This window comes from Neolamprologus multifasciatus, chromosome 5 (genome assembly GCF_963576455.1).
Source record: "Neolamprologus multifasciatus chromosome 5, fNeoMul1.2, whole genome shotgun sequence".
NCBI lineage: Eukaryota > Metazoa > Chordata > Actinopteri > Cichliformes > Cichlidae > Neolamprologus > Neolamprologus multifasciatus.
In genome coordinates this window covers 21082601-21097144 of record NC_140443.1, presented here as the reverse complement: position 1 = coordinate 21097144, position 14544 = coordinate 21082601, and the positions used below count along the sequence as shown (strand labels likewise).

At 40.5% G+C, this 14544-nt stretch overlaps 1 protein-coding gene across 2 annotated transcripts in view; it reads right to left on the bottom strand.

The window, feature by feature from the left end:
* LOC146518564 (sodium-coupled neutral amino acid transporter 3-like) overlaps nucleotides 1–14544 on the bottom strand; it is a 47834-nt gene that overhangs the window by 6377 nt on the left and 26913 nt on the right. The window contains exons 3-11 of one of the 2 annotated variants that reach the window (XM_085158868.1): nucleotides 14374–14406; nucleotides 14104–14197; nucleotides 13890–14005; nucleotides 7275–7348; nucleotides 7029–7121; nucleotides 6803–6884; nucleotides 3390–3472; nucleotides 1840–1898; nucleotides 1339–1485 (exon numbers count right to left, since the gene is read on the bottom strand). In XM_085158868.1, the coding sequence (XP_085014994.1) occupies nucleotides 1339–1485; nucleotides 1840–1898; nucleotides 3390–3472; nucleotides 6803–6884; nucleotides 7029–7121; nucleotides 7275–7348; nucleotides 13890–14005; nucleotides 14104–14197; nucleotides 14374–14406 (781 nt within the window). The remainder of the gene's footprint in view (nucleotides 1–1338; nucleotides 1486–1839; nucleotides 1899–3389; nucleotides 3473–6802; nucleotides 6885–7028; nucleotides 7122–7274; nucleotides 7349–13889; nucleotides 14006–14103; nucleotides 14198–14373; nucleotides 14407–14544) is intronic. The other variant, XM_085158869.1, reaches the window with a different exon arrangement.

Sequence of the window (14544 nt, the reverse complement as noted above, 5' to 3'; positions counted from 1 at the left end):
GGAATTGGTCTTACTAGCCTGGGCAAAGAAAGTTTCATACTTTAATAAATTCCTGATAGGATTTCATGAAAATCACGAAAGAAATAGTCAGTATTTGCTAATGTTCTGGGGCTTGTTCTTGAGGTTGTTAATCCTAAGATGATGGAAAGTCTCTGGTTTCTGTTCTTAAACTTTCCGCTCTGTGGTAACAGATGCTGTGGACCTAGGTCTAGATGTAGACCTAGACCTACATTACTGAAGCAATTCTTAAATAAATTGTCCAAATAAAATTGTTAAAAAATTAAGCTATAGAAACTGAAAACACTGCTCAATGAACAAACATTTGTCTTGTTGCAATTGTTTACTGATGGAATAAATGCCTGTTATTGGCATCTTGTTGGGATGAAGTAAATATTTGCTAGATAGACTGAAAATGTTCTGACTCAATTTTATAATGAAATATGTTCACAAGTGATTCATTCTAAAGATTTTTAAAAGTTTGAACCTAAATGCCTTTTTGTTGGAGGTAACCAAAATGAGTCTTACTGACTGGTAACTAAAAGCTCCATTACAGCTATATCGCTTAAGAGAAAAATGAGCACTGAGTAAAATTATTTTCCCCCGCTTCCTGTCTCTTAAGATGCTTCCACATATTTCTAGCTTCACTGAATAAAAATTGAGGCTCTGGTCTTTATTGACCAGTTGCCATGCTGAATCCTGGCATTTTTGTTGGCTCTTCTTTATTACCCGCAAACGTGCTCATAAATCAATGTGAACATACTCAGAGTTAACTCTGATCCCTGTTCTGGAGTTTCCGATAGCAGAGTTTATAAACTCGGAGTTCAGGGTTACGCACAGTTTGTTAAATCTGCTTCCTGGAACAGGCCGTGGAAAGAAAGTGAACTGATAAATTTATCTAGCTGTGGTTAAGGTTCTTTGAAGACCATCCTGCTGTGAACGTATCAAGTCTTTGTAAAGAAAAAAACAAAACAAACGTACTTAGTAAAATGTCAGGCCTTTCCCAGTTCACTCATTACCTGTCTCTTTGGCCCAGAGAGGGCAAACCTGGTGATGTCACTATAGGAACCCAAATGCCAAAGCAATTTCTTCAGACAGCTCATGGGTCACTGTCCACCTTCAAGACTTTAATTAATCTGGGTTGTGTCTAGTGTTAAAAGCTTGATAAACGTCCTGATCTCTTGCTCAGTGCAATTGAGTGCTTCAAACCAAGATTTCCATGCTTAGACTGTGAAGAGGCACTGGCAACATGCTGAAGATGACTGTGAAATAAGTGGGTGGCTGTCAGTGGCCATGGCAGTGCAGGTGCATTTGCAGAGTGAGTGACATGCGTGAACCTACTTGAGAGTTGAGGTTGGCCATTTTGGGAATACAGGCAGGATCTTCCTCCCCACCAGGATCTGTGACATTCATCCAGCTGGCAGTGCTGGTAGCGTTAAATGAAAAGTCCGTAAATGGACAAGGGACGTTGAACTTCTTGTAGATGACCTGTTCATCGCAGAGGAGAAAAGTGTCAGGCAGAAACGAAGGCTTTGGGACGCAGTTAATATATAAACAGGTAGAAAATATGTCACTGAGACCCCCAGAGAGAAAACGAGAGTGAGAGAGTAAAGAGTAGATTATAGCTCACGCAGCCAAAACTAGGTCAGAGAAACACAGAGAACACAGCCTGGAACAGCCGCATGCAGACATTAGTCCATAGCAATGAGTAGGGACAGTAGGGAATACTAAATAGGTGGTGGGAGGCTCCCAGCGCATCTGACTATGCTGTCACCCAACAGACAATAATAAAGATGTGATGTGTTGTTTACATGTGTGCATTGCTAAAATCAGAGGACTTACAGCAATGAGGAAGAACACCATGCAGCTCAGTGAAAAGCCACTGGTGTATCCCAGATATCCTGTAACACAAATGATTCATTAGCCTTTCATGTCGTCATGAAATATAAGAAACATCTAAGGCATCACTAATAACTAATCACATGTGAGGTAAAGCAGCACAACACACAGCATAAACTGACTTAATATGCTCAGAGCTCATTAGTGGAGTCAGACTGCTGCACCGACTGGCTCTGTTGTTCCAGTCGGTGACTCGACAGGACACGGACTTCTTACAAGAGGTCAGAAAATATGCGCCCTCTTGTCATTTCCAACCTACACATCCTTTTTCTTCCTTTCCTTTATTTTATTTTGTGCTGCTTTATCATGCACGACATCCGACTGTCTTTCTGAAATGCAATGTGTGCCACAAGAGTTGTAGTTTAGAAAATGAATGAACTCCTCTCTTTATTGTACCTGCAAACTCTTACAAAGAAGAGGAATATGGGATGTGACAAAGAAGGAGGTGTGTCATTGTTTGGAGTTCTCTTTCACGTTTTACTTTTTAAATGTTGAAGCTGTTTCGTAGCATTTCTTTCAGATTTTGCTTCTTTTTTTCCCCACTGAACCTGGATCCTATCAGCTATTTGCTAACCTGCTTCATTTAACCTATGGATGTAGCTTTAGTTATATAACTTATCTTTACCTTCTCATATCAAAGATCTGTAGTTTTGGGACCTTGGTTCTGGTGTCTTACATTTGAGTTTTGTCACTCTTTGCTAAAAAAGGGAAAAAAACAAAAAAACATCTCACTTGGCCCTGAAATACCTTCTCGCTGCCAGTAAAACTATTAATAAAGCATGGGCATCATCCAGAGAGAGAATTCACTGTCCTAAAAACAAAACAAAAACATGTATGAAAGGGCCTTAAAATATTTGATAAAAATAAAATACTATAAGATATGAGATCAGTTAATCAAACGAGTTAGAGGAAATTCTTATTTAGGCAATATGCTTGGTTCAGTGTTTAAGCATTGACAGGGGACATAAATCTACTCAAAGCATCGTTGATTGCTAAGTATTTTAAATCTTAGGAGCCAAATTTTTTGTAATATCTAAGGTTGGTTTGACTAAGATAGTTTAGACCAGAGTGTAGGTTTAGGCCAGACTAGACCATTTCACAAAAACATTTTAAGTCAAACAAACTTGGCTTAAATGAGCTAGTCTATGTTACCCCTGGGTTATAATAACGCTAAAACGCAATGTTAGCATTCTATCAATCGGGGATTCTTCTTCATCACAGCTTTGCTGCCAGCAGCTTCTCTAAAGCTGCATAATTAAAGCCAGCTAGCACTAAGCTCTAGGCTTTAAGCTTTTCCTGGGGTCCTCCTTCTGTTTGAAACATTTTCTGAGGGAAAACAGCCAAGCTAACAGGACGCCGAGAGAAGAACTGCATTCATATTTCTAATATACTGCCTTGCTTGGCCTTGTATGAGCCACAGTTTAGCATGAGCAGCAAAAAATAAGCTCCTACTTAATCCTGTTCCAAACAAAGTCATGACATTTCACACTCACCTAGCTGTTTCATGAGAGCCAGTGGTAATATTATTGCAATAGATACGATGATCACAAGGTAGTTTCCATTCAGGTACCATTCACTGCAGAGAGGCAGAAACACAAGAAAGAAACAGCTTAATGTCAAAACGATGCATAAGAAAAAAAATGCGTGAACACCTTACACAGTACACTAAAAAAAAGGATTATTCTTTATCGCCACAAATATGCCAAGCAGTTTAATTCACATCTGAAAAGAAAGGAGCATAAACAAAAATTCAGCTGGCTTGAAGTCAAACATTTAGAGGTGAAAATATAAGCCTCTTTGCTGCCCGTAGCGCACGACACAAAAAGCTGTGGCTGTAACAAGGAAGCAGAGGTCACGTTCCTCAATATTTTTATGAGAGGGTTTTTAGGGGCTCTTGCATGGCATGACATGACAGGACATAACAAGTTTAACTTTAATGTCTCTAATTAAATGGATTTTTATATGGAACACAGGGAACGACTACATATTGTGCAAAGCAGGAAAAACAGAATCTTGGCTACAAAGAAGAGATTCATATGTGGAGTTGAGCAAAACATACAAAAAACAGACTCCTCTGACACACCGTGCCACACGTTACAGTCACATGAAGAGCAACGTCTAGGAAGAAACCTGTGAGTTATTTTTAGCAGGACACAGTATGGGGTGATTCCTTTCCAGCCTTCTGTCAGGTGAGAGATGCAACATCTGTTGAAGGATACACACCCACGGTCACATATCTTAGAAAAGAACAGGCTCATCTATCCCTTGTCTATCCTCTTCTTACCCTGCCCTACAGCCATCTGGCCTATGGGACACAATCTCTCACTAAAAACACACACACATGCACACACACACACACACACACACACACACACACACACACACACACACACACACACACACACACACACACACACAATTCCTTAAAAAAGACAGATGTAGAATCACAATTTACCTCCATAAGAACATATAGATACAGCCCTCTGGACACTGAGGCACCAGCAACCTGATCATAAGCTGAGCGATCAAACATGTAATCAAACACGCTGACACAGTCTCCAGTGTTCATTAATTGTGTATGTGAGCTAGCAACATAAGACACCCAAACACAAAAGGACACGGACACGTTTACATATGCAGAGGGTGGTCAAAATATATGCAACCCCGTGCATACGAGACAAAGGAAATGATCTATGTTAAAGTTAACATTTTAAATGTTTGTTGAGGTTGTGTGCAGCACAAGCAGGATTTAACAAAACCATTTGACAGAGTTTAGTATATGGTTGTGTTTGTTACGAGATGTGATGCTCCCCTATTATTTTCGCCGCCCCCTCTACAGTCCAGCAACATAAACGCGCACCCTGACAGGATGAAATGCCACTGGGACAATCTAGCCTGTCATTTCAAATAAACAGTGATTGTTGACCGTGACCCACAGCACCGAGACTGCTACACAGGGAAAACAGAGCTGAGACCAGAAAACAACGTGGACGCTGCGTCACAGTACATTACTTCTACTGGGACTGCATATAGTGTGACACAACAATCTAAACTTTTACGAGCAAATGTAGCAGTGAGCCTTCTTTCCCCACTCTAAAGGTAAAAGCCAACAATGTGCGTGCACTATTTTTGTGGCAAGCTTTATAATTTGGAGGAAACAGTCCCTCCACTTTAAAGATTTCCATAAGCCTCTTTATCTGAAGGCTGAGTAACTTGCAACTGTAACGTGTACACTCTCATTTCTCCCCCCTTCTTCAACCCCTTCTCTCAAAAACAAAAAGGTAGGTGAGGAGAGGCTCTAATTGGGGTAAAGGCTGACAGGGCAGGATCACACTTGAAATCCCATCTAAGAAAGGGAGTGTTGTTTGTCCCTGAGACCACCTGCACTAACTAGTGATATCCCATGGTTTACATTTTCAGCTGTGGAGTCTAGCGGTGTTTTGATGTCAGTGCTCTCGTTGGTCGCGGTGCTCTCCTCCTCCGGGGTGACCCTGACAGCTGTTCTCACGCCAGCTGCTCAGCGCATCCAGAGCAGCACCAGGCCCGACAACTGCCGCAGCTTGGCAGGACTCCTCTGTAGATGCTGAAATCTTTGCTGACGCAGAATGACTGCATGAGGTCCCATTGAGAAGAGTACACTACGTTTTGTAGTGTGAGGAGGTTTGTGGATGTCAGCAAATGTCATACTGACCCAGATTTAAGTGCATTATCATACTTTTGCAAAACATTGAAATGTAGCATTTATAATTTGAGCGACAAGACCAAAATATAGTTTTTACATTTTACAAGAACAGATTTTTGACATACAGTACTGTGGAAAACTGCTGAGCCACCCCTAACTTTCTTATATTTTGCTGGGAAAATTCAGGAACAGTTCTTCATTCTTCTTGGAGGACATTCAAAGCTCTTCTTTGGATGTTAGTTGCATTTTGTTTGATTCTCTATCAAGATGATCTCACACTGCTTCAATAATGTCAAGGTGTAAGGGAGGCCTATCAGTGATGGATTGTGTTCCACTATGTGTTTGGCAGTGTGTTTGGGATCAGCCAATCAGCCGCTTTCCAGATGGTGTTGCATGGTGGATCAAAATCTGACTGTACTTTTCCAGATTCCATCGATTTCATAAAATAAAATGAAATGCAGCCCCAAACCATGACACAGCCGCCACCATGTTTTACAGATGGCTGTAGACAGTCACTGTTACACTACTCTCCTTCCCCTCTACATACTGACAATACATTCAACAAAAATGTCAAAATGTCAGATACTCTCCATCTGCTGTTTGCTAATAGTTTTTAATCAGCCACTTCTTTTGTCCTGCACTTGACAATTTTCAATTTTTAAGGACACACTGCACGTCATGTCGAGATGTAGCTCTCTGTGAATCATCTTGTTGATGCAAAAATACTATTTTATGCCTTCCTCTGTTATCTCTCGTATTGTTGTAGATTTGGATAAAGAAATGGGTGGAAATGACGTGTTTTTGTAAAAGCATGCTAGTAAAAAGGGCCAAAAGATTTAAAATTTAAAATAGTTTCTTTGCAAAGTTTTCTGTTATGTGAAGATGCATAACTCAGTGAGGGCCTTTTTCGCTGTTGAATGAGTCAAAGAACAGTGTTAGATGGTTTAATATGAGCACCAAAAAAAGCAACATCCATCTGAAATGGTCAATGAGCAAAAATGCAGCCAGTGTCTAAAGAAAAATATTGAATGACCTTCAGAAAGCCTGTAGAACTATCGCTCAAGAACACCTTAAAAACTGCAATGAAAACTTTTGAAGAGTACTATATAGAGTAGTATTTGCATTCTGCGCCTTCTGTTCTCCCTGGATCTGATATCAAACGTTGCAAAAGTGAGCAAACAAATATTTGTAGTATTTTATATTTTGTGTGCATTAGCAACTCACCCTGCAGGTTTGTCCACTTTTAGAAAAGCCTGGATGACCAAAGGCATCTCATATTTGACTATGTAAAGGTAACTGGACATGGCTGTGGACAAGACATATAAGCACATATGTTAGTACAAACATATTGCAGCAGATAATAATATCAATAATAATATAAATATCCCTGAAAATAAAATAATAGAAAAGAGTGGCAGTGTGGGGAAGATGGCAGTGTGTGTGACCTCACCCCCAATGTTCTGCAGCGTGATGGCGATACCTGCCGCCATCTTCCCCGGGGTGCCAAACGCCCTGTATCCAAGCTGCTCATATGCACGTATGCCTGAGGGATGAAGGCAGTGAGATAAAAGAACATTATTTATGGATTAAATCCAGGTCATAGAGTAGAGAGGATTCACACACTGTAATCATTCGATACTGCAATCAATTTATGTATGCTAATGAGAAAATCCACATCGTTTAGCTCCACACGTACCTACAATGCCAGACGACTTCAGCAGTAAATGGATGGAATATGATGAAAGCACTGCTACCACTGTTAGCAGTAACCTGAAACAAAAGGACAACATCAGATGAATATTACTGCCACTTCTCCCACCAACCGTCACGACTAATCAACAACCCTAAAAAAAATGTGGTTTTATATGTAACACTTTTACACCGCACATTATGCCAGAGGTTATTTATACAGCTGCACAATAAGCTTTCATTATCTATAGTTGCGTAGGAAAACTGGTGTCCCCGTGGCTTCGATTTATACCAGATTGTTACTCCAGCTGAACCAAGGAGGTTACCCTGTGTGCCCCTCTGGCCTCATAACTAACGGCTCACACACCAGATGGGCTGTTTAAAAAAACATTTTCAGTCCTAAGATTGACAGACAATGAGAAGGAGCAAAATCCTTTGTAAACAGTAATCATCCTTCTCTTTATTCCACAGTGGGAAATAACCTACTTCAGCCACAACATGTCATTCTCTCCATTTTCAAGAGCTGAGTTATTTCCTTAGGAGGATCTTTTGTTTTGCAATTTTTCTTCTTCTCTTTTCTCTTTTCTATTCGATAATTCGAGTCATATAATTGGACACAGGAACAGGCTAATTGTATTCTCCTTCAAAAACAGATTTCACTGTTGTGCTCATTAAAAAATATATTTTATTTTGAGTTTCTGTTTCTTTCAAGCCAAAATTGTTCAAACAGAGACCGCTCCAGATGCCTGACCATCTGCAGTGGTCTCTGTTTAGAAATCAGAGCTGATATTAGCAAAGATTTGAAAAATAAATGTTCTTAGTGTATAAATACAGTGGGGAAAAAAGTATTTAGTCAGCCACCGATTGTGCAAGTTCCCCCACTTAAAATGATGACAGAGGTCAGTAATTTGCACCAGAGGTACACTTCAACTGTGAGAGACAGAATGTGAAAAAAAAATTCATGAATTCACATGGTAGGATTTGTAAAGAATTTATTCGTAAATCAGGGTGGAAAATAAGTATTTGGTCAATAACAAAAATACAACTCAATACTTTGTAACATAACCTTTGTTGGCAATAACAGAGGTCAAACGTTTACTATAGGTCTTTACCAGGTTTGCACACACAGTAGCTGGTATTTTGGCCCATTCCTCCATGCAGATCTTCTCAAGAGCAGTGATGTTTTGGGGCTGTCGCCGAGCAACACGGACTTTCAACTCCCGCCACAGATTTTCTATGGGGTTGAGGTCTGGAGACTGGCTAGGCCACTCCAGGACTTTCAAATGCTTCTTACGGAGCCACTCCTTTGTTGCCCGGGCGGTGTGTTTTGGATCATTGTCATGTTGGAAGACCCAGCCTCGTTTCATCTTCAAAGTTCTCACTGATGGAAGGAGGTTTTGGCTCAAAATCTCACGATACTTGGCCCCATTCATTCTGTCCTTAACACGGATCAGTCGTCCTGTCCCCTTGGCAGAAAAACAGCCCCATAGCATGATGTTTCCACCCCCATGCTTCACAGTAGGTATGGTGTTCTTGGGATGCAACTCAGTATTCTTCTTCCTCCAAACACGACGAGTTGAGTTTATACCAAAAAGTTCTACTTTGGTTTCATCTGACCACATGACATTCTCCCAATCCTCTGCTGTATCATCCATGTGCTCTCTGGCAAACTTCAGACAGGCCTGGACATGCACTGGCTTCAGCAGCGGAACACGTCTGGCACTGCGGGATTTGATTCCCTGCCGTTGTAGTGTGTTACTGATGGTGACCTTTGTTACTTTGGTCCCAGCTCTCTGCAGGTCATTCACCAGGTCCCCCCGTGTGGTTCTGGGATCTTTGCTCACCGTTCTCATGATCATTTTGACCCCACGGGATGAGATCTTGCGTGGAGCCCCAGATCGAGGGAGATTATCAGTGGTCTTGTATGTCTTCCATTTTCTGATGATTGCTCCCACAGTTGATTTTTTCACACCAAGCTGCTTGCCTATTGTAGATTCACTCTTCCCAGTCTGGTGCAGGTCTAAAATTCTTTTCCTGGTGTCCTTCGAAAGCTCTTTGGTCTTGGCCATGGCAGAGTTTGGAGTCTGACTGGTTGAGGCTGTGGACAGGTGTCTTTTATACAGATGATGAGGTCAAACAGGTGCCATTCATACAGGTAACGAGTGGGGGACAGAAAAGCTTCTTACAGAAGACGTTACAGGTCTGTGAGAGCCAGGGATTTTCCTTGTTTGAGGTGACCAAATACTTATTTTCCACCCTGATTTACGAATAAATTCTTTACAAATCCTACCATGTGAATTCATGAATTTTTTTTTCACATTCTGTCTCTCACAGTTGAAGTGTACCTCTGGTGCAAATTACTGACCTCTGTCATCATTTTAAGTGGGGGAACTTGCACAATCGGTGGCTGACTAAATACTTTTTTGCCCCACTGTATACATGCACAGAGTAACCACAAAACCATGGTCTACTTGTGTTGTATTTATAGATGGATATGTGTATTTATATAGATGACTTGCCAGTACTTTTATGTAATATTCGAACATTTTACTGGGATATTTTAAAAAGAGACGTTTAGAGAAATATCACAATTTTAAGAATTTCGTTTACGTTTCACACGTGATATACTGACTTTCCCAGACCCCGTCCACTTCATTTCAACTATTTTTCTCCTTTCTCTTTTGCTGTTACTGTTGGCAACATTATTAATGTTCTTTCTCACACGCCCTCCTCTCTCCATTTCCCTCGCTTTAGAAAGGCCAGGCAGCCGGTCTTTCACCTCTCCTTCAACTCTTGGCCACTTTACAGTTTTTTTTTGTTTGTTTGGGGTTTTTTTTTCAACTATGTGAAAGAATGCTGGGCTGACTTGAGGGCAAGGATTTAGTCAGTCAAGTGGCAGTGGGAGGACAGATCTGCTGACAGTCAAACAGACTGACACACTTGGGTCACTGTAGTTCTGTTCTCAGCTTTCCACCCCACTGCATTCCTGCCCAGACCAGTGACACTGACCCACTTAAGCATCCACAAGCAAAAATCGGGGTGATATAAAACATCTGGAGATATAACTGAACCTTAAATCACCTTACATCTGGTCAGCATTCACCATAAATATTTACAGATAGTAGACAAATACAAGGTATACACTCACTGGACACTTCATTAGGTACACCTATTCAACTGCACTCTAACACAAATTTTTAATCTGACAATCCCACTGTAGCAACTTAATGCATTTAGGCATACAGAAAATGGTAAAGACGACCCGCTGAAGTTTAAATCGAGCATTAGACTGTGGAACGTGACTTTGAACATAGTTGATTACTAGAAAACTGTACTTCATGAAGTATTCAGTGAGCGTGAACATCTAAACATCATGCATGCATATTGTTCAGCCATCCCTACAGTTTGCCAACTAAAATACATGTAACTATTGACTTACACACAGTCAATAATGACTTACAGTATGTGGGTTGTTGCCCTGCAGGCCTAAATAATTACCTATTAACATATGCAATTTAGCTTATAGTAGTTCATTCATTTATATTATTATGTTGTTGTCTTTTTTCCACTTATTTGAGCAAACACTAGTATTGTGTTCAGAATGACACAGTTCACTGTATGATAGTGTGACAAAAAAAAAAAAAAACGGGTTTAGCGGTTCGCTGACTCCACTGTCCTGCATGTCAAAGAGTCCTTGGGTGAAAGCTGTAGGATAAAGAAAACAGCACTTGTGTACATGAAGCTCATAGTGATAAAGTGTTTTGAGTGCTCAAATTGAGTAACAAAAGCACTATATAAGTACCAGTGCATTTAATAAAAGATTATATGGGACTTCTGAAGCAATTGACAGCCTGAAGCCCTATCTAGAGCACAGAAACATTTCCAGCATTTCTTGCCAAATGGTGTCTCTGATCTTGACTTTGTTTCTCAGTTGCTGCTCTATTGTTTGGTACAAGATCATACAAATATGGACAAAAAGACAAAAAGGAAGAGGCTTTCATCTATAACAGGATGGATAAATAGACACTACTTGTTTCATTTGGTCACGTACTATAAACTCGCACATGCTTATTTGCTATGAGTTTGTTTCAGCTGTTGGTTACTGTCTATTGCATTCACACAACAAAGTTCAAAATAAGGAGCTTTCTATACGCACACAGGTAACATCACAAATACAAAAGGTTTGGATGCTGTAAAAAATGCACCTATCCAGTTCAAAACAGTTCAAAGGCAACATATTAATAGTATGTCGACTATTTTTAAAAGTGATTTCTTCCTTAAAACACATGCTCGTTGGTTAATGGACTACTTCGTCCTATTCTTCATTTTCTATTGTAGCAACAGTTTTTTACAGGGTTGCTGATTTGGATTGCAAGCTTTCAGCACAGATGCATGGTGTTGCTATATGTGCAGCATAACTCAATTTTGTGTGCATTGCAGCTTGGCAATGTCTTGCTGAAATAAGCGAGGCCTTAGATTTCAATTTTTAAATTAAACATTGTTAAATGATCACTGGTTGGCTGTACGGCACTAACTAATGAAACCGTTTGGATCAAGACAGATTTACATTTAGAAACAAGGATGTAGTATCCTTGAATGGCATTTAAAGATCGATCATCAAGTTACAAGCACACCAAAGACACAGCGCTATTATACATTTTATTACTTGACGTTTCACTTTAACTGAAGGACAGTTCAATAAACTGTGGCTGTCAGAAATCTCTAAGAAATTGAGTGCTATGCGTCTTAGAACAGTGCCCTTTAATCATTCAAAGAAAGATGTGTAGGTTCAGCACCAGCCACCTTACAGTCTCTCACCATTAATCAGGGATGACAAGAAGACAAGAAGATGAGTGAAAGTGCTGATTCCACCCATGGGATTATCCTCTAGAAACACAAACCTGATTATTTTTCAGAACTGTGCAATAAAACAGATTAATCTTCAAACTATAAGCTTTGTGAAAATGCACATTAAGACCCAACAAACCACGCAAAGCTTTGACAGCTCATCAGTCCAGTATTGAATCAACACGTTAGCTTTAATATTGTTGTTTTAGAAAAGAAATAGGAGCTATATTGCACCCCAGAGTATTACTATGTCTTACTATAAATCACGTCATTATGAAACTGATGCTAAGATAGGATACATGGATACAGTAGACTTGTCTATAATGGGATGGGATTCAGATAGGGCGGTGTCATGTCTTTTTTTTTTATAATTGTTCACCTTCATCCAACTCACGTTAGTTCTGCTTCCGCTCTTTGTCCTATGTCCCGACAGTTTACGGCTACACCCGTGTATCACACCCTCAGTATATATACTCCCCTGCGTCCCCCCGTTCCTTTGAGAGACGGTCTTGCGGTTTCCCTTCAACATTTTCTACTCTGTTCTCCTTGAGTTCTTTTGTTTGGAGTTGAGATTTTGCTCGAGTACTTTTGCTAGCGTCTTTGTGTTTCCAGTGAGCTTTATAGATGAATGATGCTTTTGTTGTTTTTGGATTTTTGCCTTGGTGCGTTTGTTTGCTTGTCTGAACCTGTATGACCCTCTCTTTGCATTAAAGATTGAGATTTTGGGCTTTAACAAGATTGTTGCAGCTACCATGATAGAAAGATATAAAAAATATGCTGGATGATGCCAAGAGATGACACAACAACAAAATCTAAAGCAATTTAGTATTTAGTTTGCAAGATTTTAAGGATCATTCTGATCGTCTGTGAAGGTTCTCAGTCATCCAGGTCATCGTGGTCTAAGGAGCTTGGAAGGAAAAGCGTCTGGACTCTGAGACGTTTCACCTCTCATCCGAGAAGCTTCTTCAGTTCTAGGATCACATGGTGGAGAGTCCCAGATTTATGCCCTATGTGTCCCCCCAGGAGGGACAATGGACCCCCCAATGATCCTCTACCTAATCACACAAGCCAAAGTATGAAGACAGGTGTGGGTCACAATCAGTCAAAGTTTTGGGTGAGCCCATTGTGAAACCTAACCCCACCTTATCATGTGATTTCCTGAGGTCAGATGGCCCATGATCATTCTGATCGCCTTCTGTCTTTTCAACAAATACCATAACCAACAATAAATATATAAATGGCCCAATCAAGCATAGAGAGCATGGGAACTCTGTCAATGAAAGGTCAAAAGACCTCCAGTGCATGTAATTGGACAGAAAATGACAACTGCAGTGGACTGGGACGTCATTAATCTGACAGACTGCACTGCTATTTTAAATGTTAAGCTGTTCTCACACACAGCACCCACATGCACTGTCTGAAGGAAGAATAACAACTGCACAGAAAAAAAGTGATAATTTTTTGCATCTGTTACTGCAAATGTACTTGTTTACAGCACATGTAAATGAGTTCCAGTACGATCTGTCTGAGTCATTATTTATCAAACAAATGTGCCCGGTGTTGTCGGTTTCTGTGTCATGATGAAGTTCTGCTGCTGGGTTAATACAAAACAATTATATTTTTCAATTAGGTGCTATTTATGAGTGACGCCGATCTCGACCTGGAATGACCTTAGAGTGAGGGAATGAATCAGGCGTGTCAGTGATGTAGTGCGGTTAACGTGCAATCAAGGAAGTAACATGTTCCTCACATCGGACGTTTATGAACAACTTACAAAAACAGGACGACGCCCGCGTTGGCCATGGCATACGCAAGTCCTAGGATTCCACTACCCATGATTGCATTGCCCAAGTTGAAGACAGACATCCCGAATGAGGTTTTTCCTTCAAACTGCAACCGACAAGAGACAGAGGGCCAGAGTAAGCGTGTATTAACTTCAAGCACTTGCAGGCTTTGCGTATAATTCTAATAAAGCCGTTTGAACTTACATCTGTAAAGCGTGTCGTCTTCTTCTCCTCCACGCCTGATAAGAACTCCTGGCTCTCTGGTAGATTCGTGTCTGCATTTTCAGTCCTGTTAGGACTAACAATTAAAAAAACTGTCAGAGGAGGACAAAGGAGCCGCACCAAGAGCAAAAACACTCAAATTAACAGCCTTACTGTGTTTCTGCCTTAATTTTCACAAAGAGAAAACAGGTGAGACAGATGCCACACACTTACTGTGAAACATTTTTTGCTCCTTTATTGCATCATACGTACCTAGCATTCTGGGCACTATTGGCTACAGTTTCCCTACAAGCAGCGTAGGGAGCGGTCATCCATCACCCAACGAGAGCACAAAGTGGAAAAACAACACCCAGAGTCATAATTTAATAAGAGCAATAACACTACAGTGAAAGGATTGTCTATAAATGATCGCCTGTGTCCTGA